The 25644-nt window shown below is 58.3% G+C and overlaps 14 protein-coding genes across 14 annotated transcripts in view; 11 read left to right on the top strand and 3 right to left on the bottom strand.

The window, feature by feature from the left end:
* Window positions 1-386: 386 nt before the first annotated feature.
* ACA1_265960 (maltose Oacetyltransferase) lies at window positions 387-1276 on the top strand (the record flags this gene model as incomplete). The annotated part of the gene is made up of 4 exons (XM_004341408.1): window positions 387-392; window positions 462-590; window positions 695-943; window positions 1055-1276. 4 exons carry the CDS (start codon window positions 387-389, stop codon window positions 1274-1276), a joined length of 606 nt encoding a protein of 201 aa, XP_004341456.1.
* Window positions 1277-1903: 627 nt separating this feature from the next.
* ACA1_265950 (golgi family protein, putative) lies at window positions 1904-3331 on the top strand (the record flags this gene model as incomplete). The annotated part of the gene is made up of 6 exons (XM_004341407.1): window positions 1904-1934; window positions 2024-2135; window positions 2227-2368; window positions 2459-2675; window positions 2748-2967; window positions 3067-3331. The coding sequence occupies 6 exons, from the start codon at window positions 1904-1906 to the stop codon at window positions 3329-3331; spliced, it is 987 nt and encodes a 328-aa protein (XP_004341455.1).
* Window positions 3332-3672: 341 nt separating this feature from the next.
* ACA1_265940 (uncharacterized protein) lies at window positions 3673-4118 on the bottom strand (the record flags this gene model as incomplete). Its single annotated transcript, XM_004341406.1, has 3 exons — window positions 3673-3791; window positions 3879-3947; window positions 4019-4118. 3 exons carry the CDS (start codon window positions 4116-4118, stop codon window positions 3673-3675), a joined length of 288 nt encoding a protein of 95 aa, XP_004341454.1.
* Window positions 4119-4535: 417 nt separating this feature from the next.
* On the top strand, window positions 4536-7200 carry ACA1_265930 (tRNA(Ile)lysidine synthetase; the record flags this gene model as incomplete). The annotated part of the gene is made up of 11 exons (XM_004341405.1): window positions 4536-4578; window positions 4641-4695; window positions 4779-4863; window positions 4979-5131; window positions 5231-5485; window positions 5579-5698; window positions 5809-6273; window positions 6356-6392; window positions 6507-6705; window positions 6788-6855; window positions 6944-7200. The coding sequence occupies 11 exons, from the start codon at window positions 4536-4538 to the stop codon at window positions 7198-7200; spliced, it is 1737 nt and encodes a 578-aa protein (XP_004341453.1).
* A 296-nt stretch (window positions 7201-7496) lies between these two features.
* ACA1_265920 (uncharacterized protein) lies at window positions 7497-7893 on the top strand (the record flags this gene model as incomplete). Its single annotated transcript, XM_004341404.1, has 2 exons — window positions 7497-7638; window positions 7739-7893. 2 exons carry the CDS (start codon window positions 7497-7499, stop codon window positions 7891-7893), a joined length of 297 nt encoding a protein of 98 aa, XP_004341452.1.
* A 1623-nt stretch (window positions 7894-9516) lies between these two features.
* ACA1_265910 (Spc97 / Spc98 family protein) lies at window positions 9517-11902 on the top strand (the record flags this gene model as incomplete). Its single annotated transcript, XM_004341403.1, has 9 exons — window positions 9517-9856; window positions 9913-9992; window positions 10180-10365; window positions 10450-10555; window positions 10661-10807; window positions 10883-10964; window positions 11056-11281; window positions 11382-11564; window positions 11666-11902. The coding sequence occupies 9 exons, from the start codon at window positions 9517-9519 to the stop codon at window positions 11900-11902; spliced, it is 1587 nt and encodes a 528-aa protein (XP_004341451.1).
* Window positions 11903-12016: 114 nt separating this feature from the next.
* ACA1_265900 (poly glycohydrolase family protein) lies at window positions 12017-15733 on the bottom strand (the record flags this gene model as incomplete). Its single annotated transcript, XM_004341402.1, has 14 exons — window positions 12017-12118; window positions 12200-12283; window positions 12353-12605; window positions 12703-12738; window positions 12809-12888; window positions 13027-13113; window positions 13222-13268; window positions 13388-13435; window positions 13522-13611; window positions 13745-13884; window positions 14056-14297; window positions 14422-14523; window positions 14622-14703; window positions 14826-15733. The coding sequence occupies 14 exons, from the start codon at window positions 15731-15733 to the stop codon at window positions 12017-12019; spliced, it is 2301 nt and encodes a 766-aa protein (XP_004341450.1).
* Window positions 15734-15903: 170 nt separating this feature from the next.
* ACA1_265890 (uncharacterized protein) lies at window positions 15904-16997 on the top strand (the record flags this gene model as incomplete). The annotated part of the gene is made up of 2 exons (XM_004341401.1): window positions 15904-16278; window positions 16362-16997. 2 exons carry the CDS (start codon window positions 15904-15906, stop codon window positions 16995-16997), a joined length of 1011 nt encoding a protein of 336 aa, XP_004341449.1.
* A 250-nt stretch (window positions 16998-17247) lies between these two features.
* ACA1_265880 (core histone h2a/h2b/h3/h4 superfamily protein) lies at window positions 17248-17739 on the top strand (the record flags this gene model as incomplete). The annotated part of the gene is made up of 1 exon (XM_004341400.1): window positions 17248-17739. One exon carries the CDS (start codon window positions 17248-17250, stop codon window positions 17737-17739), a length of 492 nt encoding a protein of 163 aa, XP_004341448.1.
* A 750-nt stretch (window positions 17740-18489) lies between these two features.
* On the bottom strand, window positions 18490-18822 carry ACA1_265870 (histone H4, putative; the record flags this gene model as incomplete). The annotated part of the gene is made up of 1 exon (XM_004341399.1): window positions 18490-18822. One exon carries the CDS (start codon window positions 18820-18822, stop codon window positions 18490-18492), a length of 333 nt encoding a protein of 110 aa, XP_004341447.1.
* A 337-nt stretch (window positions 18823-19159) lies between these two features.
* On the top strand, window positions 19160-19651 carry ACA1_265860 (core histone h2a/h2b/h3/h4 superfamily protein; the record flags this gene model as incomplete). Its single annotated transcript, XM_004341398.1, has 1 exon — window positions 19160-19651. The coding sequence occupies one exon, from the start codon at window positions 19160-19162 to the stop codon at window positions 19649-19651; it is 492 nt and encodes a 163-aa protein (XP_004341446.1).
* A 281-nt stretch (window positions 19652-19932) lies between these two features.
* Window positions 19933-23021, top strand: ACA1_265850 (nicastrin protein; the record flags this gene model as incomplete). Its single annotated transcript, XM_004341397.1, has 15 exons — window positions 19933-19999; window positions 20055-20171; window positions 20223-20355; window positions 20448-20518; window positions 20587-20690; window positions 20761-20995; window positions 21074-21259; window positions 21340-21385; window positions 21410-21579; window positions 21651-21864; window positions 21952-22093; window positions 22159-22228; window positions 22315-22490; window positions 22575-22735; window positions 22817-23021. 15 exons carry the CDS (start codon window positions 19933-19935, stop codon window positions 23019-23021), a joined length of 2097 nt encoding a protein of 698 aa, XP_004341445.1.
* Window positions 23022-23313: 292 nt separating this feature from the next.
* ACA1_265840 (glucosyl hydrolase family protein) lies at window positions 23314-24891 on the top strand (the record flags this gene model as incomplete). Its single annotated transcript, XM_004341396.1, has 9 exons — window positions 23314-23511; window positions 23572-23603; window positions 23642-23710; window positions 23780-23919; window positions 23991-24127; window positions 24222-24324; window positions 24402-24473; window positions 24549-24653; window positions 24737-24891. The coding sequence occupies 9 exons, from the start codon at window positions 23314-23316 to the stop codon at window positions 24889-24891; spliced, it is 1011 nt and encodes a 336-aa protein (XP_004341444.1).
* Window positions 24892-24943: 52 nt separating this feature from the next.
* ACA1_265830 (glucosyl hydrolase family protein) overlaps window positions 24944-25644 on the top strand; it is a gene marked incomplete at both ends in the record, with an annotated part of 1119 nt that continues 418 nt past the window's right edge. The window contains 4 exons of the mRNA XM_004341395.1: window positions 24944-25070; window positions 25148-25218; window positions 25300-25408; window positions 25472-25626. Of these exons, the coding sequence (XP_004341443.1) occupies window positions 24944-25070; window positions 25148-25218; window positions 25300-25408; window positions 25472-25626 (462 nt within the window). The remainder of the gene's footprint in view (window positions 25071-25147; window positions 25219-25299; window positions 25409-25471; window positions 25627-25644) is intronic.

The raw sequence follows: 25644 nt of genomic DNA, 5'->3' as shown, positions 1-25644 counted from the left end.
TTATCGAGGGGAATTTCGTGGACCAGGAGCACGTCGGCGCAGCAGCAGCCGTGGTGGCGGGCGAAAGCGAAGAGGAAATGCAAGCATCACGGGCAGAGCACGAGCCCACTGAGCCTGCAGCTACGGTGGATGCTGTCATGTATCTTGATGAAAGCAGTCCATCCACTGCGATCAAGAAGCCGCTCTGCAGCAATGGCCAGGGATGATGGGCGTCGTTTCGAACCCTGTCGGCGGCACCGCTGTTAGCCGTGTCAGGCAATTGCTGACATTCTTTAGTTGGGCAGCGGCCACCCAAAGCTCTCCACGTCACTGGCTCCGGCCAGCGCTCTTCCACCATCACCATAACGCCAACCCAACACTCAAGCAACAGCAACTCAGAGAGCGCGATGGAGGTGCCCCACTGCTGCAGCGCCGTCAGTGTGGTTTGTGAGCTGACCCCCCCCCCCGCGTGTCGTGTGCAGACACCAGCCGAGATGACGCAGAGGGAGCGCATGCTGAGCGGGCTGCCATACGAGGCCTGGGACCCCGAACTCGTCCGCATGCGCCACCGCGCCCGCCGTCTCCTTCGAGAACACAACGCCACCACCGAGGTATTCCTTAGTCGGTTATTTATTTATTCTATTTTCTTAAAAAGGAAAAATGCAAGAATAAATAAATAAATAAATAATAATTCTAACAAAATCAAAATAAATAGGAGGAGCCGGACAAGCGGTCGGCGCTGCTGAAGGAGCTGTTGGGTGCGGGTGGCGAGGGTGCCTACATCGAACCGCCCTTCTACTGCGACTACGGGACGCACATCAAGGTGGGCAAGGGGTTCTACATGAACTTCGACTGCGTTATCCTCGATTGCGCGATGGTGGAGATCGGCGACAACGTTCTGTGCGCGCCCAAGGTGCAGCTCTACGCCGCCACCCACCCGCTCGACGCTGCTGAGCGCATCAAGGTGCACTTTCTTGCGGTTTGTGTGTGTGCGGTGCGTGTCGTGCGTGTCCACGTGTTACACGCACACAGCGTCGAGTGGGCGAACTCACGCTTTGTTCGTATGCACACGAAGGGGCCGGAGCTGGCCAAGCCGATCAAGATCGGCAACAATGTGTGGTTGGGTGGTGGGGCCATCGTGTGCCCCGGCGTGACCATCGGGGACAACACGACCATCGGCGCCGGCAGCGTAGTCACCAAAGACATCCCGGCCAACGTGCTGGCCGCAGGCAATCCGTGCCGAGTCATCAAGCAGCTCGCCCCACCCGCCAGCACCTCCTCCGAAACCAGCCAATAAGTTAAGACCACGTTTCAAAGTTGTGGACCCAAATATGTCGTAGTACAGGAGAAGAAATGTTTGCAAAACCCCTTTCATGTCTTGAAGACTAGTTGAAGTGGTCTAACACTATTGTGGTTGGTGAGAATCCCTCGAAATATAAGAAACGGAACTAAACAGCTTGTTCGTGCTGTCATTGGTTGTTGCTTGTGTTACGTAGCTCGGGTTACGTGCCTGGCGAGAACTGAACGGAAGTCTGACGGCCTGCCCTCCACCCCCGTGAGGGCGTCGAAGGCGTCGAGTGAGGTGTGCCCCCGCCGCGTCAAGCCAGGGCGACACTCGAACGCCGGCTCTCTGGTCTTCATGCCAGGGAACGGTCATCTCGGGTGAAAAACACGAGAGGATCAGAAACTGGAGCACATCACACCACAGACTGGCACAGAGCTTAGCGCGCTCGGCTCCTGCTTGACGATGGCTTTCCTTCCTCATCATCCACGCGACATTTCTGATCCCCGCGTCTCTCGAGCCCCGTGAGCTCACCGATGCACCACCTGTGCCCCGGGCATAAAGTGCCTTGTCTGTCTCTTCCTTCATTCAAACCTTCAAACTATCTCTCTCGCTTGTATCCTTCTTCTTTTCATCATCATCATGGCGCATTCGATGCTTGGATTGCTCAAGAGTAAGTGTTAGCCAAACATAACACATCTCTTTTTTTAAGCACTCTGATTCATAAGAGGCCTTGCCTGACTCAGTGTTGTCGCGGTTCAGGCTTCGATCTCTACAGGCGGGTGCCGAAGGACCTGACGAAGGGCTCCGTTCCCGGCGCCATCGTCTCGCTCGTGTGCCTCACCATCATGGCCATGCTCATCAGCTGGGAAGTGTACGTCGTCCCAGCTGCCTGCCACACCTGCGGTTTCCATGCGTGAAGCCTGGTTGATGAGTTGGCTCATTCGCTTCGGCATCGCACACAGATATTGCTACGCGTCTATCAAGACGGAGACACAGATGCTGGTCGATACGCCCAGGAACCTGGAGAAGATACGGATCAACATCAACGTCACAGTCCCACGCATTCCCTGCTACGTCATTGCACTCGACACGGAAGACGTATTGGTAAGCGACACACCGCACGCGCACCACCGCACGCGCACGCGCACGCGCGCACTCTGCTCACCTGGTGGTGGAACTGTGGTGGCTGTGAAGGGAGGAGGCGTGGAAGACTTCCAGGAAAAGTCGATCGTGAAGCTCCACATGGAGAGCCCGGATTCGGAGCTGTCCGGCTGCAGCATCGCGGGCTACATCAACGTGCCCAAGGTGCCCGGCAACTTCCACCTGTCCACCCACGGCCGCAACGTCCAGGCGCAGGACATCGACATGCAGCACAACATCAACTCCTTCTTCTTCACCGACTCGCCCCGAGGTGAGCCCTCCAATCATGTCTCCCGCTGACGTCAGCAGTGGGGCAAAGACTGACCTGGTGTTGATGGCCCAGTTTTCTATCCGTCGGGCGTGTCGGTTCCGGCGTGGCGCAACTGGCACTCCAACGTGGTGGCCGAGCTGAACGCGCAGGCCAGGGACCAGGACACGGACGACGACGTGGTGGGCCTCTTCCGTCCGCTCGACGGCATCACCAAGGCCAACAGCCAGCGGAAGAACGGTGTGGGCGTGTCCTACGAGTACTACATCCAGATCGTCCCCACCATCCTTGAGTTGTACGTTCACCAGCCCACATCAACGACACAGACACGCGCGCCACACACACAACACACAACATGGTAACTGACCTGGTACCTCTCTTGCTCTGGATGCAGCCCTGACGGCAGGACGAAGCACACGTACCAGTTCACGTACAACTTCAACGACGTGGCGACGCCCGAGGGCAAGACCCCGTCGGTCTACTTCAAGTACGACATCTCGCCCATCACGGTCAAGATCACGCGCGGCCGCGGCTCGCTGGGCCACTTCCTCCTGCAGCTGTGCGCCATCGTCGGCGGCATCTTCACCGTATCGGGCCTCATCGCCAGCGTCACAGCCCGAGTGGCCAAGCATATCTCCTCTGGCCCCAAGCTCGAGTGAACGAAAGAACATCAAGGTGGCCTGACGAAGAGAGCCACGTCATGAGATATGTCATGAAGAAGGAGAAAGAGGGATAATGTATCAAACATATATTCAGTTGAGCTCGTATGTAGCTCTGTAAATACTTACACGTTAACAAGCACAAGGAGCACCAGCAGGCACGAGAGGGTATGCTGTACCTTAGCACCGAATGACTCTTAGCTGCTGGCCAAGAAGCATGGAGCAAGTAACTGGACACACCACCACCACCACACACACACGAGAGGGAGTGCAGTGCGCCTGAACTGCGGTGATGTATCTACACGGGAAAGATGAACAACGGAAAGACAAGAGAGCGAGCTTCAGAGGAGGGTGGTGGGGCCTTCTGGCAGACGCCACCGGTCGTGGTCCAGCTCGTTTGCCAGCTGCCTAAGGGTGTCTAGCCGCTCGGCCAGCTCCTGCGCCGCCTCCGCCTGCAGCACTGTGGTGCCAGGCCAAGGAGGTTAAGCATGCACCACCCGGGTGGCGCCAGTTGGCGCGAAAGGGGGCGCAGGGAGGAGGCCTGTACTAGCATCGGTCTCTTGCGCTAGCTCGGGCAGAGGAGTCCCATTCGCCTCCTCCGTGTTCGGCTCGACCTCTGAAGGGAATTCAACAAAAGTAAGTACGGAGTACGGGCAGTAGCAGTAGCGGCGAGGATTAGATGTTTACCAGGCATCTCATCGATAAGCCGTCGACGAGGCTTGGTGCGTTTGGCAATACGCCTGGGAGGCGGAGCAGCGGGACCTGCACTCAATTCGCCCTCGCTCATGCTCACACCAAGATCTCTCACAATAATCAAAATAAGAAACAAAAGGAAAAAGAATCCCGCAAATCCTTGTAATCTGACTTTTATAAATCGATTTTTCAAAGACACAAGATGAAGCGCTGTAGTGCTCGAGCGCCGCAGATGTGGTTGAATGGTGCCCGGGCCGGAGGCTTGGTGGTGCCGCGACCACGTCTCCTTCGGTCGCTGCCGCCGCAGGGGGCTGCACTCGCCACCAGCTCCGTTGCAACTGATGCTGGGCCTCTGTGTAGTCCGCTGCGAGCTGCAGCCTTCCAGCTGCATCCCTCTTCATCTCCCATCACTTCTCCAGCCCCTCAGTCTCGCCGATTTTCTACATCTGGCCCAGCTGCGCCCGCGAAAGCACCACAGCACATCTCCAGCGATGAATTTTCTCGCCTCATGATGCAGGCCGAGCTGGACAAGGTCCCTGCAGGCTCTTCCATCGGTACCACCCCTTTACGCTGATTAATAAAATACAATGCATAATACTGTTTTGCCTCCGTGCAGCCATCGCCGTGTCCGGTGGTCCTGACAGCATGGCCCTGTGCCTCCTGACACACCAGTACTCCCTCCTCCTTCTTCTGCTGATGGTGAGAGGCGCGCCGTTCTTGAGCTCACTTCTCACCCCGTTTTCCCTCCTTCCAGTTGGGCCAAGAAGAGGGGCATCAAGGTGCTGGCGCTCACTGTGGATCACGGACTGCGGCCAGAGAGCGGCGAGGAGGCAAAGCGAGTACGCGACTGGCTCACCAACGTCGGTACGTCTGTAGGACCGCGCAAGTTTGTCTACCACACACACACACACACAATGGCTTCGGTCTGCTTACCGCACAAGGCGAACCGCGTAGGGTATACGGCACGAGATTCTACACAGACCATGGGACAAGCCGGCCCAGCCGGGCCACATTCAAGAGGCTGCGCGGAAGCACCGCTACATGCTTCTCTATGAGAAGTGCCGGAGCGAAGGCATCCACAACCTGCTCACCGCCCACCAACTCGAGGTAGGCCTCAACTGCTCGCCCATGTGGTCGCTTCAACCGAGATTGACGCGCAACCGTTAACCACCACCACCACACACACACCACACACACGACGCGCAGGATCAAGTCGAAACGTTCATCATGCGGCTGGCGCACTTCAGCGGCGTGGACGGTCTGGCGGGCATCCAGAAACGCCACGCTCAGTTCTTCCCGCCGGTCCCGCCGGGGTCCGGCAGCGCCAAGGCGGCGATGACGTCCACCCGCTTGGCGCCGCCGCTCTTCCCTCCGCTGTCCAATCAAACACTCAACACGCCCAGCAGCGACAGCTATCCGAGTCCGCTCTATATCGTGCGGCCCTTGCTCGAAGTCTCGAAGGTAAGGCAGATCACGCGTAAGACTGAGTGTTGCATAAACCAACTTACGAACTTGCGTGTGCGTGTGCGTGTGCGTGTGCGTGTGCGTGAACAGGACCGACTGATGGCCACGTGTGCGCACTTTGGCCAGGAGGCGGTGGACGACCCCACCAACCAAAATATGACCTTTCACCGGAACCGGATCCGACAAGCCCTCCCTTTGCTTTGGGAGACGGTAACCCCATTCGCTCTTCTTTCGGACGGACATCACAGGACACACACGACGCACACGACACACACGACACAGTGACCAACAAACGTGCGGTGCTGTTTCGTTTTGTGTAGATCGGCAAAGAGGACCTCAGCCGCACCATCTACCACTTTCAAAAGGCGCGCAACGAGATGCAGGCCGAGGTCAACGCCATCATGCGGACCCACTCGCGCTTCTCCACGCGCCCGTTCCCCGCCCGGTTCTCTCCCTTCGGCGCCGAGCCGTCCCTGCCGTCGCCTCAGTTCCTGGGCCACGTCTACCTGCCCGTCTCCCTGTTCGGCGGCTCTCGCGACTCGCTCTCGCTGCCGCTCAGCATGCGCGTGCTCCAGGCCGCGCTGGTGAGTGTGGGCGGCCTGCGGGCCGAGCGGCTCTCGCTCAAGCTCCCGATGCTGCGCGAGATCACTGAGCGCATGCAGAAGACCGCCGCCTATGCCGCGGGCGGGATCACTGCGACACTGGGCCGCGGGCTTACACCCATATTGCCGGATCATCTCAAGGCGACCTTCACCGCCTGTGGCTGCCTCATCCAGCTCCTTTCCGTACGCTTTCGCTTTTTTCAACTGGCTCGTTGCTTCATTTTTTGTGATCGCTGACCGCAAACCACCATCCTCATGACTCTAGTCCCCGCACCAATCGATGTTCGTTATCTGTCCCGAACGTACGTTTTCCACCACCGCACACGCACACGCACACGCACACGCACACGCACATGCACACGCACACGCACCACCGCACACATGTGCACGGCTGGGCTAAGCTCTTGTCTCTTCAGGGCGCATGACGAGCGAGAAGGAGCCCATTCGCCCGGGCGAGACCCTGTTGTGGGAGAACAGGCTCGCCATTTCCTTCACCGTCGGTGGCCGCCAACCCCAGCGCCGCGCGAGCACCGCGTCACAGCCGCCGCCTACGACCGACGACCGCTTCTTTGTGCGGCGCCTCACCACCAAGGACTACAAGGTCTCCCACGTCATGTACGCTCCTTGCCCCACCTTCTCCTCTACCCCACCCCCCTCGATTCAAACGTCGGTAACATTGTCGTTCGTGGCGCGACAGCGGGACTGCGGTGCGAGAAGTGCCGTCGGACATTCGTGTCACGACGCCGGTCATCGTCGACGAGCGTGGTACCGTATCACCTCAGCTCTTGTGTGTGTGTGGTGGAACAAAACAACGACTCGAGCACTGACTAATGGAGGGCCACGACCACCTCAGATCGTCTGGTTGCGCTGCCCACGCTTCGGTTCTTACAGAACCGGCCGGACTTGGTGTTCACCACGGCCCCGGTCTTCCCGCTGACGTCGGAGCCCTCGCCCTGCGCTCCACCCGCGCAGCCCGACGAACTCTCCGCCAAGCAGAAGTTCGACATGCTCCTCGCGCAACTCGACGAATTCGATCGAATCGCCGACCAACTCGATGATGGTGCTGACGACAGTCACGACAGTCGCGACAAGCCACCACAAACGCGATAAAGCCACGATATCGCCAGGGACCATCGTCCCGTTTGTGATGATGTCTGTCCGTGCCACCAGATCAACAACAACATGTTGGTGTCGAATTTCTTCGTATTTAATCGCCTGGTCCATTTCCAGCTTTTTATGCGGACAGGGCAGGAAACTGGGAGAAGGTCGGAAGGGCGAATTTCCAGGAAGGAGGGCTGTGGTTGGCCACGGGCATAAAACCAGGACTGGGTCGGCTACGAACAGACCAACAACTCAACCAGTGTACACGCACAGGACACAGGACTACAAACACTAACAAGACAACAATGTCTCTGAGCCGACCCAGCAACAACAGCATGAACCAGGCGGAGCGCACCATGACGCAACCCAACGCGCAGCAGAGCAACTTTGCCTCACTCGGCTGGGGACTCGTGCTGGGCGCCTCCCTGGGCGGCTACCTGGGCTACAGTACGTCACACGACACACGACACACGACACACACGACACACACACGACACGCACACGACATAACGTACGGTCAGCTGACGCTCCTGTGTTGATTGTGCAGAGGCGGGCCAGAGCGAAGAGTTCCGGACCAAGATGGGCGAGTACCGGGAGGAGTGGGGCACGAGGGCATCCGCGTGGTACGCCCAACAGAGCACGACGTGGGCCAAGCGCTATCAGACCTGGAGCGAGAAGAACAGCGGCATCGTCGAGGCCTGACTTGTTCTTTTCTAGCCTCAGAGAAGTAGTATGTACATAAAACGAAAGATGATGAGGACCACACAGTCCCTCTTGCTTGCTCGTGCCGGCATCACTCGGCCGGCCCTGGACTGGTGCTGGCTTGTGCCGCTGGTGGCGGGGGGTCAGCCTCGTCGTTTGGCTGTTCTGTCGCCGGTGGGTGGTGTGATGGTGGTGAAGACTCCCCTTCTTGCTGAGGAGTGGTCGTGGCGCTGTCGCCGTCAGGTTGCTGGTTTGCCTGGTCGTCAGCGAACCGGTCGACCATGTACTGGCAGTACTCCTGAAACAGCACGCCTGCGCGACAGGGCACAACACGCAAGCGAGCGAGCTCTTGAGCGCACTAACAACGCTTTATGGCTTACAGGAGCTGGTGCACATCAGGTGGAGTGAGGAACGGTACCAAGAGCCACGAGGGAGGAAGAATGAAAGATCTTTCGAGGCATGGTCGTGATGCTGGCCTTGTGGTGGATGTACTGGTACACTTCCTGATCATGCCACATACACCAACACGTCAGCTCGTGTGCCTCAAGATGAAGGCGAGAGGGAAGAAAGCTAGAAGCTACCCGGGACGGCAGGTCAGCCGCGTCAAGGAAGTGCTCGAGACCCAGCCGGCCCTCTTTGGTGTCCTTGAAATCTTTCCTGATGGTCTTGATCTTCCTTGGCCGGATGCTACGAAATCATCAACGAAAGATTAGATTAAATCGCGATAAAAAATTGAGGTGGGATGGTACGGGTCAATCGCGTCAGCTTCTGAGTCCTCGCCGTTGATGCGCCTCCGCTTGGCCTCACCTCCCCCTGATGGAACCGCATTTGGCAGTTGATCCACGAATCGCCGACATTCGCCCAGTGCTGCTTCCCTCGACCGGGCTTGGCAAACAAGTCGGGCGAGGTACTTCACGCACCTCGGCTGGCTGGCTGATGAGAGCTTGCGCCCGAGCTGCTCCCCATTTGGCCCGAGCGGCAGGAGCATCGCCCATCCCCACGCGGATCCTACCGCAGCTGTCTTTTCTTCCTCGTTCCAGGCGTCCCATTCATCTTGCGCGAGAACCCTGGAGCCCACGGCCCTGTAGAGACGATGGGTTGGACCCAACGCCGTGTTGCCATCTTCCATCTCCAAATTGAAATAAACGAGTAAAATGTGGATTGTCTTTTCGCGCCAAAATCAACTCCAAAGCAAGCATCGAAGAAACATGCTGTTGGGTCAATTCCAGGCTCGGCTGGTGGGTCATCCCCCATCTTCATCAAAAGCATCTGCCATCGATTTGCGGCAAGGCCATCTGCTGGAATTGGGTGCTATCTATCACAGATTGCGCAAATTTGCAGGGGCGGGTCTCCATTCACAAAGTGCTTCCACGGGTACCCACCCACTAGACCTCCACGACCACGCATTCATCCCCTAACCTTCATCGCGAACCAGGACAATACAATCGCGCCTTCTGTCGTGAATTGGGTGCGATTTTGAGCGAGTACAGCCGAGATGTGCTCGATTTGGGTTCCCTGCCCGATCGCGAGGTGCCCATCTCTGAGCTCGAGGTCAAGCTGAGCCGGGTATGTGCAACAACACTTATTCCACCGTTCCATCTCGCCAAGCGAAGCTAAGCCGACATGGCCTCCCAGCACGCGAGCGTAATGCCAGCGTTGGATCGGCTGGTGGCGGAGAGAGCCGAGAGCGAAGACAACGGACCGGCCCTGCTCAACGTTCTACATCGAGCCAGCTTCTGTGGTGACGACGACATTCAGCGCGCCATCACCAGGCACGCCCTTCTCATCATCATCATCAGCATCAACACACACACGCGACTCAACGCTTCTGCTCGCAGACTGCAGAAGGCGTGTCACGGCGTGCTCTTCCACTACATCGCGGCATGGACGGTATATGGACGCCTGGTGGATAACGGCAACGAGTTCTTCATCCGCCCGGCCTACTCCACCACCGGCCAGCAGGGTACACACGACACGACACGACACGACACACGGTGCTGACAAGTGACTCCCTCCCAGAGGACGTGTCGCTGGAAGAGGCCCTGATTCCCGACTACCTGGGCCTTCCAGTGTGCCGACAGATTCTCTTCATCGGCAAGGTGAGTTGTGTCGCGCGTGTGTGTCGTGTGTGTATGCATGTGTGTATGTGTGTGTATGTGTCGCGTGCGTGCGTGCGTGCGTGCGTGCGTGCGTGCGTGCGTGCGTGCGTGCGTGCGTGGTGGCATGTGTGTTGTATCTCGCTGAGCTGACCACTTGGATGCAAAGGCCTGCCGACTGTTCGCGCAGTCAGGCGGAGACCAGAGGTGGCGGGACGACACGCGGTTGCTCTCCGCGCGCCTGGTGGCCCTCGCGCGGGTCGATCGCTTCGACCTGCGCGCCGTGGAGGAGACCATCCACGCCACTCATCGCAGCCTCACCTCCCACTTCTCCCGCTGGCTGCTCCACCACGCCGATCTGCCCGCCCACCTGACCGTGCGCTCTACCCCCTCGTGTGCGCCGCGCGTGCGGTATGCGTGTGCGGCGTGTGCGCCTGGCTCTGAATTGTTGTGTGTGCAGGTGTTGCGGGACTTTTATCTGTTTGGCCACGGGGAGCTCTACAACCGATTCCTCGAGCAGGCCCGGCCTCTTCTCTGCAAACCCCCGACCGACGATTCCGAACGAGGTAACTCACCGCACACGGCACACGGCACACGGCACACGACCAACAACACCACACGATACGCTAGCCTAGAACCAACACTATGTGTGCGGGGGGGGGGGCGTGCAGAGGTGGGAAGGTTGTGGCGCGAGGCACTACTGGTGGTCACGGGCGCGGGCGCAGAGGAGCCGCGACACGCCGGCAAGAAGGCGAGTCCACTCGTCGACGTCCGCCTCATCCTTCCGCGATCCAAGAGCAACCCGTCGGCCCTTCTCGGTACCGTGTGTGTGTGTGTGTGTGTGATGCGTGTCGTTCGTTCGTTGTTGCGCGTGCTTAGGTATACACACGCAGGCTGGGACGAGCTGAAGTTGAGCTGCGAGTTCAAGTCAAACGTGGGCTTGTCGATTCTCTTCAACGACGACATCACCGAGAGGTGCGTATCCGTGCTCTTTCGGGTTTCACCGCGCTAACAAGCAACACACCGCACACACAAACACACCACACGCACACCGCACATACGACAGATACAACGAGTTGTTCCGATTTCTGCTGCGACTGCGCCGCGTACAGATGGACCTCGAGCGTGTGTGGGTCGCGCAGAAGCAGTGGTCGCGCCACCCTTCGGCGGCAGCGGCTGCCAAGGCGAAGGCTTCGAGTCTTCCGGCGGAGGACAAGACCGCCGTGCGGCTCGCCTGCCTGCTGCGGCTCGAGATGTCTCTCTTCGCCGACGGCCTCCTGCACTACATCCAGGTACCCAACACCACACACAGCTTCACTGGTGCGTCTCGCATGGTGCTCATACCTTGCTGTCGTATCGTGCGGTGTGTGCGGTGTGTGCGGTGCTGTGTAGGACGTGATCGAGGTGGAGTTTGGGGAGATGTGCGACAAGCTGGGCGGCGGGGAGGCCAGGGGCGGGACAGACGTGGAGGAGGTGGTGGGCCTGCATGAGGCCTTCCTCCGCAAGCTCGCCGTCTACTGCGCCTTCTCCAACATTCCCTCCATCCACGCCTCCCTCACCCAAATCTTTGCTCTCGTGCGCGACTCCCACTCCCTCCCCGCCCCCTGGCACAACACAACACGCGCCACTGACCCGGTGCGTGTGTGCGGCGTGTGCGGCGTGTGCGGCGTGCGCAGTCCCAAGCGTTTGCAGACTACGCGACGTCGGGCGGACAGCCATCCGGCGCGCATGTGTCGACGCTGGGCGCGTTCCTGCAGGGGTTCCGCAAGCACCGCACGTTCGTGGTGGGCGTGCTCACGGGCCTCCTGGGCCAGAAGGGCCGGTCCGCCTCCGGCCTCCACTTCTCCGGCCTCCTCCTCCGCTTCCAAAGCTCTTCCGCCGCCTCCTCTTCATCTTCCCTTTTCCTCTCCTGACCGTACGCTCTACTCCTTCACCTGTACAAAAATGAACGATACCGCAATGCTATGACGAGTACTGGTTCTTCTTGTTCTTCTTTTCTTGTTGTCATCGTCATCGTCGTCAGACTGTTAGCCGAAGCGGGCGGCGAGGAAGTCAAAGAGGTCCATGTTGCCCTGCGAGTCCTCCATCAGCTCGGCGTACTCGGTGATCGCCTCGTACACGTCGCCCACCTGCCAACGCGCCAGCAGAGAAACGTGAGACTATGGTGGTGTAGAGGGTTGTTGGGGGGGGGGGTTGAGTGGTGCGTGTACGGTGGCGTTCTGTTGAAGAAGGAGCGCGTGGGTGTCCTTCAGCCGCTGGGCGAACACTTCATCCCCAAACGTGAAGTACAGCATCTGAGCACAGACCCGAGCGGCGCGGTGATTAGTACTCTAAGTCGCCTGGAGGGGGGAGGTCGGCAGTACGTCGCGTCGCGAGAGGGAGGCGGCCATGAGCTGGATGAGGCTCTTGAGTTCCTTGGTGCCGCCGAACGCGCCGCAGCCCCAGTGGCCGGTGGAGACGAGCGGGAGGGCGGAGGCCGCGGGAGGTGAGCCGTCGTCAACGGCCAGAAAGCCGCAGTAGGCCTTGTTCAGCTCCCGCTCCACGTTACGCTGCCGGAACTCGTCCGACGCGCCCCACCGCGAAAACTCGAGCGCGTCGATCGCCACGATCGTCGTCCTACATCATCATCAGCATCATCATCGTCATCATCATGACCAGGTCAGCATCATGGGGAGCCGCGAAGAAGAAGATGAAGTGAGAAGAGCAAGCGTACCGCATGCGGCCCCAGCCATCGCGCGACGTGGCGTCCCTGTGAAGAGAGATTGGTGGTTGATTAGGGAGGTGTGATGGCGGTGGTGGCGGTGGTGTAAGGGGAGTACTGGTGGTCGCCGCCAAAGCAGAACGAATCGGAGTAGCCCGTGTAGTCACTAAATCGCTCCGAGCCCATCATCACCAGACACTGTAGTCGGGTGCACATACGACACACACGACACACACGACACATGACACGACACACATGACACGCGCGCGCATATCGACGGCGTCAGCGCTCGGTGTCTCTGCCGGGTGAGCCGGGTGGGGCGACGAGCCGCCGTACCTCGTTGTCATCAAACTCGGCGCAGAACAGTCGGGCGACGATCAACTCGGGGCTGATGAGAAAGCGGATCTCCTCTTGCACGCATCCCTGACCATTGATGATCGCGATCGACGCATGTGTCACATAGCAGAGCGCAGTGGGCGTTCGGTGAGCTGCTGAAGCAGAAGAAGAGCGAAGAAGAACGAAGAAGCGTACTCGACCCAGTACACCGCCGCCGATCAGTTTGTTGGCAAAGTCCACCTCTGTGAGAAACGAAGAAATGTAAAGACGGGTCGTCAGGTGCGCTGCGGCTCCCACGTAGCGCGGTGGTCACAGAAGCTGAAGGGGTGAAGTGAATTGAAGCGAAGCGAAGGGTCCGTACCCAGGCCTTCGGCCGGTGTGTCGTCCTCGATCGTGCCGTCGGATCGCACTGGAGACGTGACGGAAACAGAGGGGAGGGCGCATTGGGTTAACACACCACACGAGCGCGATGACGGTTGGTCGAGCGGGCGGTACCGGTGAGTCGTCGTAGCGGAGCTTTGCTGGCTTGCCAATCCGGGAAGTCGTGGAGCACTCGCCTGTGGAAGGACACGTTGCCCACCAGAGCTGACAAAGAGACAAACAAACAAACAAACAAAGAAGGGGAAAAGCGAACAACACGTCCACGTCGAGGTCCGATGAGCCCATGATCAACGGCGGGCGCGCGGTGTGCGTGCGTGCATGCATGTGTGCTGCGTACGTTGGTTTGAGATGCGGTGGAAGTAGTTGAGGATGCACTGGAGCTTGCCCAGCCGCTGCCCGGTCATGGGGCTCATGAAGAGGTCGCTGAAGTTGATGCTCGGGTACTTCTGTCCCACCGCCTTCTCGCCCATCTTCGTGCTGTGTCGTGGCGCCGTATTAGTAGAATAAATAATTATTTAAAAAAATACTGTTTAAAATATATAAATATATATAAATAGTAAGAACGATAATTATAAATACAAGCTAACAATAAATAATCATACAAGCTAACAATAAATAAAAGTAAAATAAAAGATAAAGAAAGCGCACTTGCGGCCGGGGAAGGTGCAGAAGAAGGCGTTGGCGAGGAGACACGCGATCTGCTTCTGGCTGAGCATGATGACCTTGTCGTTCTGCTTCTCGAGGAACTCGATGGGCTCGGGGCAGATCTCCTTGGTGGAGAGGACGAGGTCGATCATGAAGGGGAGCGTGGACCCGAAGAAGAGCCTCCGCTCTTCGGGGCTGCAGTGTTCGGCGAAGAACGAGTGCAGGCCGCCGAAGCTCCACTTGTTCTGTGCACGGCATGAGGCGGGAGGCGCTCGAGCTTTAGTTGTGCCGTTTGGCCGCTTGCTTTGTGTGTGTGTGTGTGTTGGTGTGTGTGTTGGTGTGTGTGTGTGTGTGTGTGTGTGTGGTCACCTTGTAGGATTGGTTGAAAGTAAGAATGGCCTCTTCGATGGCGTACGAATCCACGATCGACTGCTGGAGCACGGTTTGAATCAACTCCCACTTGCTCTCCAGCTATTATCAAGGGAGGTAAAAGGTGAGCCACCTCAAATCCACTACACACCATCGATACATCGTACGCTGGTGCCGTAAGGCGGTGAGGGAAATGGTACCACTTGGTGTCCTCCTCCCCAGTTGGTCGTCGGTGCGTACACGTTCTTGGGCGAGCACGGCATTCGTACGTGCTGCTTGTCCCTGATGGGGGTGCACGACACACGACACACGACACACGACACACATAGACGCAAAACAAACGTCAGCAAAACGCGTCAATGTTGAGCGCCGAACAGACCGGGTGGAGGTGGGTTGCTGCTTACCATCGGTCAACGTAGTGGGTGGCACCTCCTGCACTCCTGCTGCTACTGCTGCCGGTGGTGGTCGTGCCAGCACCCAGAGAGCTCTTCTTTGCGTGGCCCGATGATCGGTTGGCGTCCCCCGTCCTCCCTCGCTGCTGCTGGTGGCGGTGGTGGTGCTCGTCGTCGGCCCGCCCTGCACCATTCTCCCTCGAGCCGCCGTGGCCGCCGTTCGTGAGGAGCGCGCCGCTGGCCGCGGATTGCCCGCGCGAGGCCCTGCGAGTTGTTTGTCCCTGGTCGGCGTCGCCCCGCGCCGCACGCAGCCACCAGGGCTCCTTGGGCGGGCCTTCGCCACTGCTCTCTGTGGAGGAAGCAGAGGCGGTCTTCTTCTCGCGTGCAGATGGCGAAGTAGAGGAAGAAGAGGAAGAAGAGGTCTGCCTCTGGAAGCCGAAGTAGTGGTTGATCGACTTTTGCTTCTTGAGTGCTGGGCTGGCTGCTGCAGAAGCGGACGAGGCGGAGGTGCTGCTGGTAGAGCTGGATGAGGAAGTGGAGCTGGAGGAAGAGGTGGAAGATGGCTCGGGCTGATCATCTGTGATGATGATCTCGTTCGGTGATGATTTGCGCTTGCGCGACAAGAACGGAGGAGGTTTCGAAAGGGAGGAATAGGTGATCTTAGAAGACTTCTTCGCGGCGGGCGAGGAGGAGATGTCGGTGAGGGTCTTCTTCGCCGACACGGGGGCAGATCTCTGGGGAGAGGAAGGGAAGGACGAGGCCGGAGGCACCACAAGCCTGTCATCCTTTCTTGCCATGGATGATTTCTTGCCGGCGTGATGTTGATGTTCGAGCTGGTGGGCCAACAGGAGGTAGTCGTCCTCGGGAGTCATGACCCAGGTGAGATCCTCGTGCTCGTCTTCGTTGCTAGCCTTCTCCATTCTTTTTTATAAATCAAATGTTGGATTAAAAATACAATATTGTATTTTTACGTAACGGTCACTTCCTCGAATTATTTCTTGCTTTTTGAGATATTTCACTAATTGTCTTGGTTGCTCTGACATTCCTACAATGCGTCACACAGAGCAGCGCAATCAAACGAAGAGAGAAGATGGCGCTGACGGGTGCCAATGATAAGGAGAAGCTGGAGCAGCTGTGCGCGAGGACCTACAAGGAACAGGCAGTGTGGTTCCTCAACTCATTTTGGGGCGATTTGAGCGAGGAGGCCGAGAAGCTGTGGCAGTTTGTGCACAAGTGCGCCGAGCTGAATGAAGAGAAGAAGGCCGAGGGCTCGGATCTGGATGAGTTCCAGGCGCATCGATTCCTCGAGAACTTCAAGGAATCGATGACCGTGCAGGCCATGAGGGAGAAGCTGCGCTCGACCGGCGCCATCCAGGCCGGTCAAGTCGTCAAGCGCGTCCCGCTCACTCATCTTCTCATCTTCAAGTACAACATCGATTGGAAGTACCTCGTCAACGCCGTCCAGGTTTCTACCCCCCCCCCAAACACACTTCACGCTTCTTCTTCTTGCTCACGCCGGCAGTGGCTGTGCTTTTGTGGGATCTGTAGGGCAGCAAGGAGGAGATTGAAAAGGCGCAGCGTATGCTGGACGAGGTGCACAATGCCTTCGTCCAGGCCAACGCCCGTGCCACGGAGGCCGCCGAGGCCGTGCGCGAGGCTGCCGCGCGTGAGGCCGACGCCCGCTCGCGCGAGGAGGAGCTCAAGGCCGCCAAGGCCGAGCTGGAACAGGCCCTCAACGAGCTCAAGGCCCAGGAGGACGCCTACAATCACAAGACCGAGGACCTCAAGAAGCGGAGCGAGGAGGGCGGCGTCGTGCAGCGCAACAAGGCCAAGAACGAGCTCGCTCAGCACCTCGGCGAGGACCCGCTGCCGCTGCGCAAGGCCAAGATCACCCAGGAGGCCGCCGTGAAGAAGGCCGATCGAGCGGCCGTGGCCGCCAACGAGGCCGCCCAGCAGGCCGCCGAGGCCCGGGTCAAGGGAGAGGAGGCGCAGGCCGCGGCCGAGGCCGCCGTCGACGAGGCCCGTGCCCGCGTGGCCGAAGCCGAGGACTACGTCGAGAAGGCCAAGAAGTCCATGCCCGCCGGTGGCGTGTGGTGGCTCGAGAAGGAGTTGCACGAGGCCAAGGCTTTCCTGCCCACAAGCAAGGGCGGCTACATCAAGAGGAAGATCACCGCCCAGCAGTGAGTCTCCCTGGTGTGTAATGAAAATAATTTCTTTTTATTTTCCGTAATCGCGTGACTCGTTGCACAAAAGCTGCGCGCAACTGACGTACGCCATTGGTTGTCTTTCAGAAAGCACAGAGAAAACCGCTGGGCGGGTGTTGATTGGCTGAGAAGTTGGCCGTTTTTTGGCGAGGGGCGATAAAAGACAAGGCAAGAGAAGGTCGAAATCATCAACAACCCAGCACTTCCCATCTCCACTACACCAACCCAAGATGTCGTCGACCCCCAAGAAGACCGGAGGCAAGGCCCCCGCCAAGAAGCCCGCCGACACCGTCGAGGGTGCCGAGAAGAAGACCACGGGCGGCAAGAAGACCGCCGCCACCAAGAAGGTGGGCGTCAAGAAGACCGCCGGCGAGGGCAAGAAGGGCACCAAGGGCGGCAAGGGCTCGAAGAAGAACTATCAGTCCTACTCGACCTTCATCTACAAGGTGCTCAAGCAGGTGCACCCCGACACGGGCATCTCGAACAAGGCCATGGCCATCATGAACTCGTTCGTCAACGACATCTTCGAGAGGATCGCCCTCGAGGCCGGCCGTCTTGCTCGCTACAACAAGAGGAACACGATCTCGTCTCGCGAGATCCAGACTGCCGTGCGCCTTCTGCTTCCCGGTGAGCTCGCCAAGCACGCCGTGTCGGAGGGTACCAAGGCCGTGACCAAGTACCAGTCGAGCCTTGGCTCCACCGCCGCCTCGCAGGACGAGTAAGCGAGGTTCTTTTGTATATCTTCATTCGCTTCACTATGTGTACAGTGCGTCTCATTTAATCGAACAAAATAAAAAGTAGAAAATCAAAACATCACGAGCACTCGCTGTTGTTGCTGCTTCAATCTTTGCGCCTGACCTGCGTGCTCAATCTTCCCCATTACTCTCGAGATCCCAAAGCGTGCAGGGTCTGCCTGTGACCGTACCCGCGCGTCGAATTCAAAGCGTCTTCACCCTTTCTGTTTCCCGCGCAAGGGAAACTAGCCGTTGCTACGCGAGCAAGGCGAAACAGTTTGCAGTGTTGAGTGCCGTTCAGCTCGTGGCACGTTGGAAGAGGTGGGTGTAGTAGATGGGTAGTGCAAGATTATAACTTGTTATTGAGTTGGAATGTAGCGGCGAAGATCGCTCAACGCACACCATCTCGACTGGCCGGCTAAACCAACAACAAGCGTGGTTGGTACGGTTATCGATCGCCTCCGAGCACCCAAGCGGCTTGTGCTTTCCTGCTTTGAAACGTAAATCTCGGTCTTCAGACAAGAAGGCGGCCAAAAACTAGCCGTTAGGAATAAACTCAGAGATCTTTGCTAGCTCGTCGGGGCTGGTGAGGATTGAGAAAGGAGCAAGGATGCGCTAGCGGTCGTTGTAGGAGTATCAACTTTTTATTATTATTGCTAGATTGGATAACTTAGGGGAGAACTCTTCTCTCCCGAACCGGAATGTACAGGCTGGACTCGAGTTATGGGTGGATGACGCTTAGCCGCCGAAGCCGTAGAGGGTGCGGCCCTGCCTCTTGAGCGCGTAGACGACGTCCATGGCAGTGACGGTCTTCCTGCGGGCGTGCTCGGTGTAGGTCACGGCGTCGCGGATGACGTTCTCGAGGAAGACCTTGAGCACGCCGCGGGTCTCTTCGTAGATCATGCCTGAGATACGCTTGACACCACCGCGGCGAGCGAGCCTACGGATGGCGGGCTTGGTGATACCCTGGATGTTGTCGCGGAGCACCTTCCTGTGACGCTTGGCGCCGCCGAGGCCCTTGCCACCCTTGCCGAGGCCCTTACCGCCCTTACCGCGTCCGACGTGCGACATTGTTGATGAAAGTTGGTTGTTGGAGTAGAGGCGAGTTGAATCGAATACTGGAACGCAACGGTCGCCCGACTTCTTGTACCCTGCTTTTCCTTGACAGCATCGATTTCTTTACTCATTTCTTTAGTTCCTTCATTCATGATTGGCTGTCTTGCAGAAAGCACAGAGAAAACTGAACAGACGTAAATGATTGGTCGAAGTGTTTGGAAAACTGACGGTGACCGTTCCGTTGACGCTAACGGTCATCTGGCTGCATAAAAAGGCGGGCCGCGGCCATTGCTGCTATTCCATCAGTCGCAACAGCACCGAACGCGTTCCCTCACTCTCAACCCAACTTAAGATGTCGTCGACCCCCAAGAAGACCGGAGGCAAGGCCCCCGCCAAGAAGCCCGCCGACACCGTCGAGGGTGCCGAGAAGAAGACCACGGGCGGCAAGAAGACCGCCGCCACCAAGAAGGTGGGCGTCAAGAAGACCGCCGGCGAGGGCAAGAAGGGCACCAAGGGCGGCAAGGGCTCGAAGAAGAACTATCAGTCCTACTCGACCTTCATCTACAAGGTGCTCAAGCAGGTGCACCCCGACACGGGCATCTCGAACAAGGCCATGGCCATCATGAACTCGTTCGTCAACGACATCTTCGAGAGGATCGCCCTCGAGGCCGGCCGCCTGGCTCGCTACAACAAGAGGAACACGATCTCGTCCCGCGAGATCCAGACTGCCGTGCGCCTTCTGCTTCCCGGTGAGCTCGCCAAGCACGCCGTGTCGGAGGGTACCAAGGCCGTGACCAAGTACCAGTCGAGCCTCGGTTCCACCGCCGCCTCGCAGGACGAGTAAGCGTCCCGACCCCCCGGCAGAATCGGAAGACCAGTCGAATCGGAGGACATGAACGTAGAGCGAAGCGAACGAAGTGTTTTTCAAGTGTTTGTGATGAACGCTGATGGCGTGCGTCGTACAGAGTGTATAGCAGTACCTAATTCTTCACTAAGTTAAAAATAAAAAAAACAAGATAATCTAATCTTCCCCGTGACCGTTACACATTTTCCGCTGCCATTTCTCGGCACTTCGCTCATTTCTTTCACAGCTAACTCGTTTCATCTTTCTTGCATAAAATCGAAATGGGGCGAATGGGCGCCATCTGGGGTCTATTCTTGCTCCTCTGCGTTGCATCGTGTGGCCTTGCGGGTACGTGCGCCACCTTCCCTGACGTTGAAATGGTGTTGACTGTTCAATCTGGCAGCTGCCGATTCGTTTGAGCCGGGTCCCGACTACGTATACGATCTCATCTATGATCACAAAACCGACGTCAAGGCGTGCGTGCGGCTTCTTCACTCGGAGGGCGAAGTTGGCTGCTCCTGTACGTATCCTATGCCCTTGTCCACACCCACCTGCTGATGCATCCCCAAAGCGCCAGAGGGCGGGTCTGTGGGGTCCCTATACCCGATAGAGACTGAGGCGGAGTACCTCGACTTCAAGGACCACATGTCCGCCACTTGGACTGACCTCAAGGCCATCGTGCTCGCTGGTCACCTCTTCAACAAGTGCGCACTCCGTACCTGGCGTGCTGGAGGTTACAGTGGTGTTGTCTTGATCGCACGAGTTTCTCAACTTCCTCTCTTTGCACCCGCTTTAGGACGATCATCGACGGCCTTCATCAAACAAAAGCAGTAGTCGGCATCGCATTGCTCCCGAGCAACGCCACCGGTACACCCACTCTAGCACAGCGAACCACGCCACCAGTTCACGTGTCGTGACCTCTTCATGACGTCTAGGCTTCGCGTGTGGGGCTGGCAAGACTGGCTTCTCGCCCGCTGAGAAGTACCCCAACAAGAAGTGGGGTCTTCATCCGGACTCTTCCCACGACTGGAACCCATGCGTACTACTATATAGGCCTGCCATCATCTCGTCCGCTACACTCGCTCACCTTGTTCCGCTCTTGTTTGCAGGGAAACGCGTGGTTCATGGAGAAGCTGCCCTTCCCCGTGTTTTCCCTCAACAGCGACGCCGATGGGAAGGATCTCGTGCACAAGGCCAGGGAAAACAAGCGCCTCGACTCGTGGCCCAAGTGGTCTGCCGAGTTCAAGGCCTTCATGTGGGGCGCCGGCGATTCGAACATCTGCCTCCGCCGGGGCTACTGCGATCCCGTCGGCGGACAGAGCGTGTGGGGATCGTTCGAAGAGGGTGCGTGCTCACTCCACTTTCATCGCCCCTTCACGTCCGCACGGGCGCTGCTGACCACTCGTTGGTCTTTGCTCTCAGGGGTGGACGCGGAGCGAGACATTGTTTTGGTTATGTCCCAGCTGGACAGCAACTCCATCTTCCAGGATCTGGCTCTTGGCGCCGAGGCCACCGCCAGCGGGATCACGACCCTGCTCACCGCCATCCACGCCCTGGCCGACCAACGCAAACTTGAGGCCCAGCAGGGCGGCATCTATACCCCGCCTGGTGCGCTGCTTCACCTTTGCACACGCCCCACGACGCGCGATACACACGACGTGCGTTGCTGATGATGGCTGTTTCCCCAGTGCGCGCCAAACGTCAGTTGGTGTTCGGCTTCTGGACGGGGGAGACGTTTGGCTACGTGGGTAGCCGCAGGTTCGTAGAGGACCTTATTCACTTCAAGTGCAAGTCGGTGGTGCACGGCGAGAACGGCCGCGTGCGCTGCGCCGATCCGTGGATGACCGACTACGGCTTCAAGAACATCTCCCTCTCTCGTATTCACGCGCTCATCGATCTGCAGCAGCTCGGCCAGCTCGACGCCCAGAGTACGTTTGTTCTTCAAATGGAATGTGCGGAATTTGTTGTGTAAGGGGACTCACCCCTTTCTCTGGTCCAGACCCGACGGTGTACGTTCACAGGGAAGCCACTTCGCAGGGAACGGCCCAACTGCTCGACGTTCTCACTGCCGTCGCCGGCTCGAGCGTCAGCGTGAAGCCCGCTTTCGAGCCGGCTTTCGAACTGCCCCCGTCGTCCCTCCACTCGTTCCTCCTCGCCAACAGCTCGCTGCCGGCCCTGCTCCTTTCCGACTTCAACACCACCTATCGCAACCCGTACGCTTAACCTTCGAGACGCGTGGGGTCCCTCGCCTGTAATGTGTTGGCAGTTACATTGACCGCGGCGCCGCACCTCTCAAACAGGTATTTCCAAAGCCGATGGGACGACTGGAATAACGTGAACGTGGACAGCGTCTGCACCGCGGCCGGTCTCGTGGCACGCACCCTGTACCAGCTGGTCCATGACGTCGCGCCTCCGCAGGAGCTCAAGCCCAACTGCACACTCGTACGCGAGACCGTCTCCGCTCGTTGTTGTCTTCACCTTTGCTCTAACCACCGACGGTCAATTAGGTGCACGACCTGCTCGACTGTCTGGTGCGCAACAACACGTGTGACATGAAGAGGCAGCTGCTCGGCGTCGGTACGTTTCAGACAACTGTGCCTCACGCATACTCTGCAGAGTAGTCAGCTATTCTTACCACTCGCGTCCACCCCTTCCCATTCCAGTGGAGGCGCCGAACCCGCCCACGGGCTATGCCGGCCTCTATCGCCACGACCAAGCCGCCTACAACATCAACGCGCTCCTCGTTCACCAGGTGCTCAACTGGGTCACCTCGCCCCAATACTACATGCCCGCGAAACTGCACGCCAACTGCTCCGCCAGCTCGCACTGCCCCGAAGGCGTATGTCCCCTTCACTCATGCCAGCGCGCAGCCCCAGTGTGCTCATTCGCCGTCTTCGTCGTGCATGTGACCACTGCGCAACAGCACAACATGGAGTGCGTGAGTGGTGTGTGCCGGAACAGCAGCGTCTTCTTCCACGACGCGGCGCCGTTTGGCCTCGAATGGGACGCCAACTGGGCCCAGTGGAGCCACTCGACGGCCCTCTTCCTCGGCACTCACCCGCAGCCTCTGTGGACCGAGCCCACGTACGCGCACCGTGCCACACTGTTGATCTCTCTCACTCACTCTTTGTCGCTTCTACGTCAAAACAAATTGACACAACACAGGTGGGACACGCCAACGCTGCGCGTGTTCAAGAGGGAGCAGTTCATCATCGAGGTCCTCACGCTCGTGTTCGGCCTGCTTGTGTTCAGCGTCGCGCTGGGCTTCCTTTGGCTCGCGAGGCGGTCGCTCAACGCCCGCTTCAAGGCCGTACCCTCTTCTTCTTCCTCCTCCTCCTCCACCTCCACCTTGTCGCTGAGCCAGTCCTGAGACGTCCTGTGCCAGCGCTGTATTTATTTGTTCTTTTTTTCCCGCCATTGTTGTGAATACATCCTTGAGATGCTTTACATACTTCACATTCTTATGGAGTGCGCGGAGATGCGTGTTTCGGCCGAATCTTCGCTGGGACTGTACGAGAGCGCCGTCAGCCAACTGGACCGCTGGTGGTCACTGATGCAAAGGGACACGCCAAGAGGTACTCTCCGCTCCTATCAGTTCAACAAGAGACCACTAACCTAAAACCTACACTATCACGCCAGAGTAGATAAGAGAGATAAAAGACATGGAGGGGAAGCAGCATAAGGAGGGAGCGCCGGCGGAAGGGAATGCCACCCGAACGCATGCGAAGGGCCGGGCGAAAGTCGAACACGAGGGCGAGTACCTGCCCATTGAAGACCACGGCATCGTGGGCAACACGCGCACCGTAGCCCTCGTCGGGCGCAACGCCACCATCGACTGGATGTGTTTCCCCCACTTTGACGTATGACCCCCCTCTCATATCCCTCCCTGCACCGGCCATTCTTCTTGCCCCCCCCCGTAGCGCATGCTCATGGACGGTCTCGTGGCCCCTGCGTGTAGAGCCCGTCGATTTTCTGCTCGCTGCTGGACAGCAGGAAGGGTGGGCACTGGTCCATCTGCCCAGTGGGCTCTGCCGACGTGCACTACAAGCAGTACTACTGGTGCGCTCACCACACAACCACACGTAGCTTTGGGGAAGAGCTGATGGTTGTAATGGGCGGCGCGGGCAGGCTGGACACCAACGTACTGGTGACGCGCATATCGACAGAAGACGGCATTGCACAGGTGGTAGACTACATGCCTGTGGGAGACAAGGGGCTGTGCGTCAACGGCTCCAGCACCCACAATGCGCTCATTCGACAGCTCTCCGGTACCCCCCTTGCTATTGGCACTGTTACCTCCTGGCACCCAAGTCATGCCTAAGTCACAACACTCTTGCAGTGGTACACAGAAAGATGTGCTTCAATATGGAGTGCAAGCTGGGCTTCAACTACTCAAGGGACCCACATGAGGTGAAGCATACAAAGTGTGGCATTTGCTTCTCCTCCAAGTTGCTTGACCTCAGCCTCTTTTCTCCCGTGGGTACTCGATCCCTCGCTCTCACCACAGTAAACACTGCTGGCCGATGCTCACCGCTTGCGCTCCCTCTCAACACAAGACACGCAAATCGAGAATGGGGCGGCGATCGGCGAGATCTGCATGGAGGAGGGAGACAGGAAGGTGAATTTCATTCTCTGCGATGTTGAGGAGGAGCACCACGACGTCTGCCACAAGGGTAATTGCATTACTTGTGCCGTACGTCATGATTAGGAGCGAAACGACTGACGCTCTCTCTGTCGTACCACAACGCAGTATCGACCGACGAGGTGTTCGAAAGCACGATCGAGTACTGGCACAAATGGCTCTCGCAATGCACCTACAAAGGTCCACCGCTCACGCTCGTTTTCTTTGCCGTTCTCCTCCACTCATGTTGTGATGCTGTATCGATCCTCAACACAGGCCGCTGGCGTGAAATGGTGCATCGCTCCGCGCTGGTGATGAAGCTGCTCACGTTTGCGCCCACGGGCGCCATCGTGGCGGCCCCCACCTGCTCTCTTCCTGAAGGTACGTTGCTATCTCTCTCTCTCTCTCTATCGGGTCCAGTCCTCCTGAACTCATGGCCCCTCCACCCGTCAAATTATCTGCAGAGTTGGGAGGCGTCAGGAACTGGGACTATCGGTACACGTGGTTGCGGGATGCCGCGTTCACGCTCTACGGCTTCTTGCGGATCGGCTTCTACAAGTATGGGCCGGCTGCGCATCCCTGGATTGACTCTGATGGGCTTTGGTTTGGGGTTGACTGACGCCGACGTGCATTGGGGGGGGGGGCGTAACATTAGGGAGGCGAGCGCTTTCATGAGCTACCTGGAGGCCCGGTGCAGGGAGGTGGACGAGCAGGGCCAACAGCTGCAACCGCTCTACGGCATTCACGGCGAGGCTCACCTGCCCGAGTTTGAGCTCGACCACTTGGAGGGCTACAAAGGTGCGAGGCGAGACGACGCTCACCAACATCAAGGCTCCATGGCGATTCTGATGGCTCTCCCCTTCTCTGGGCGGCAGGTTCACGCCCTGTCCGAGTTGGTAATGGCGCCTACAACCAAGTGCAGATGGACATCTACGGAGAGCTGCTGGTTCGGGCTACCCCTCCCATTCCGCACAAGGGTCGGCCAAAGGAACGCTCAAAACTCAAATTTGTCGGTTGTGTGGTGCAGGACTCGGTGTACATCTACAACAAGTTCTCTCCGATCAGCTACGACCTGTGGTGCTATATCCGCAAGATTGTTGACTTTGTGGCCGACAATTGGCACCTCAAGGACCACGGTACACATGAGGCTCTTGACATCGTGATCGAGGGTTCGCTTCTTACCTTGTGGTGTGGCGAAGGAATGTGGGAGGTGCGCGGAGACAAGCAACACTTCGTGTATTCGAAGGTCATGATGTGGGTGTGCCTCGACCGTGGCGTGCGACTAGCCGACAAGTACTCCAAATCGGCACTGAACAAGGAGAAGTGGCAGCGAAGTCGAGATCAGCTTTACGAGGTGCGTGCGTTCACTCGT

Source organism: Acanthamoeba castellanii (genome assembly GCF_000313135.1).
Source record: "Acanthamoeba castellanii str. Neff unplaced genomic scaffold scf7180000084770, whole genome shotgun sequence".
Taxonomy (NCBI): domain Eukaryota; phylum Discosea; order Longamoebia; family Acanthamoebidae; genus Acanthamoeba; species Acanthamoeba castellanii.
The sequence above is the reverse complement of the archived record's forward strand: the minus strand, read 5'-3'. Positions and strand labels throughout refer to the sequence as shown.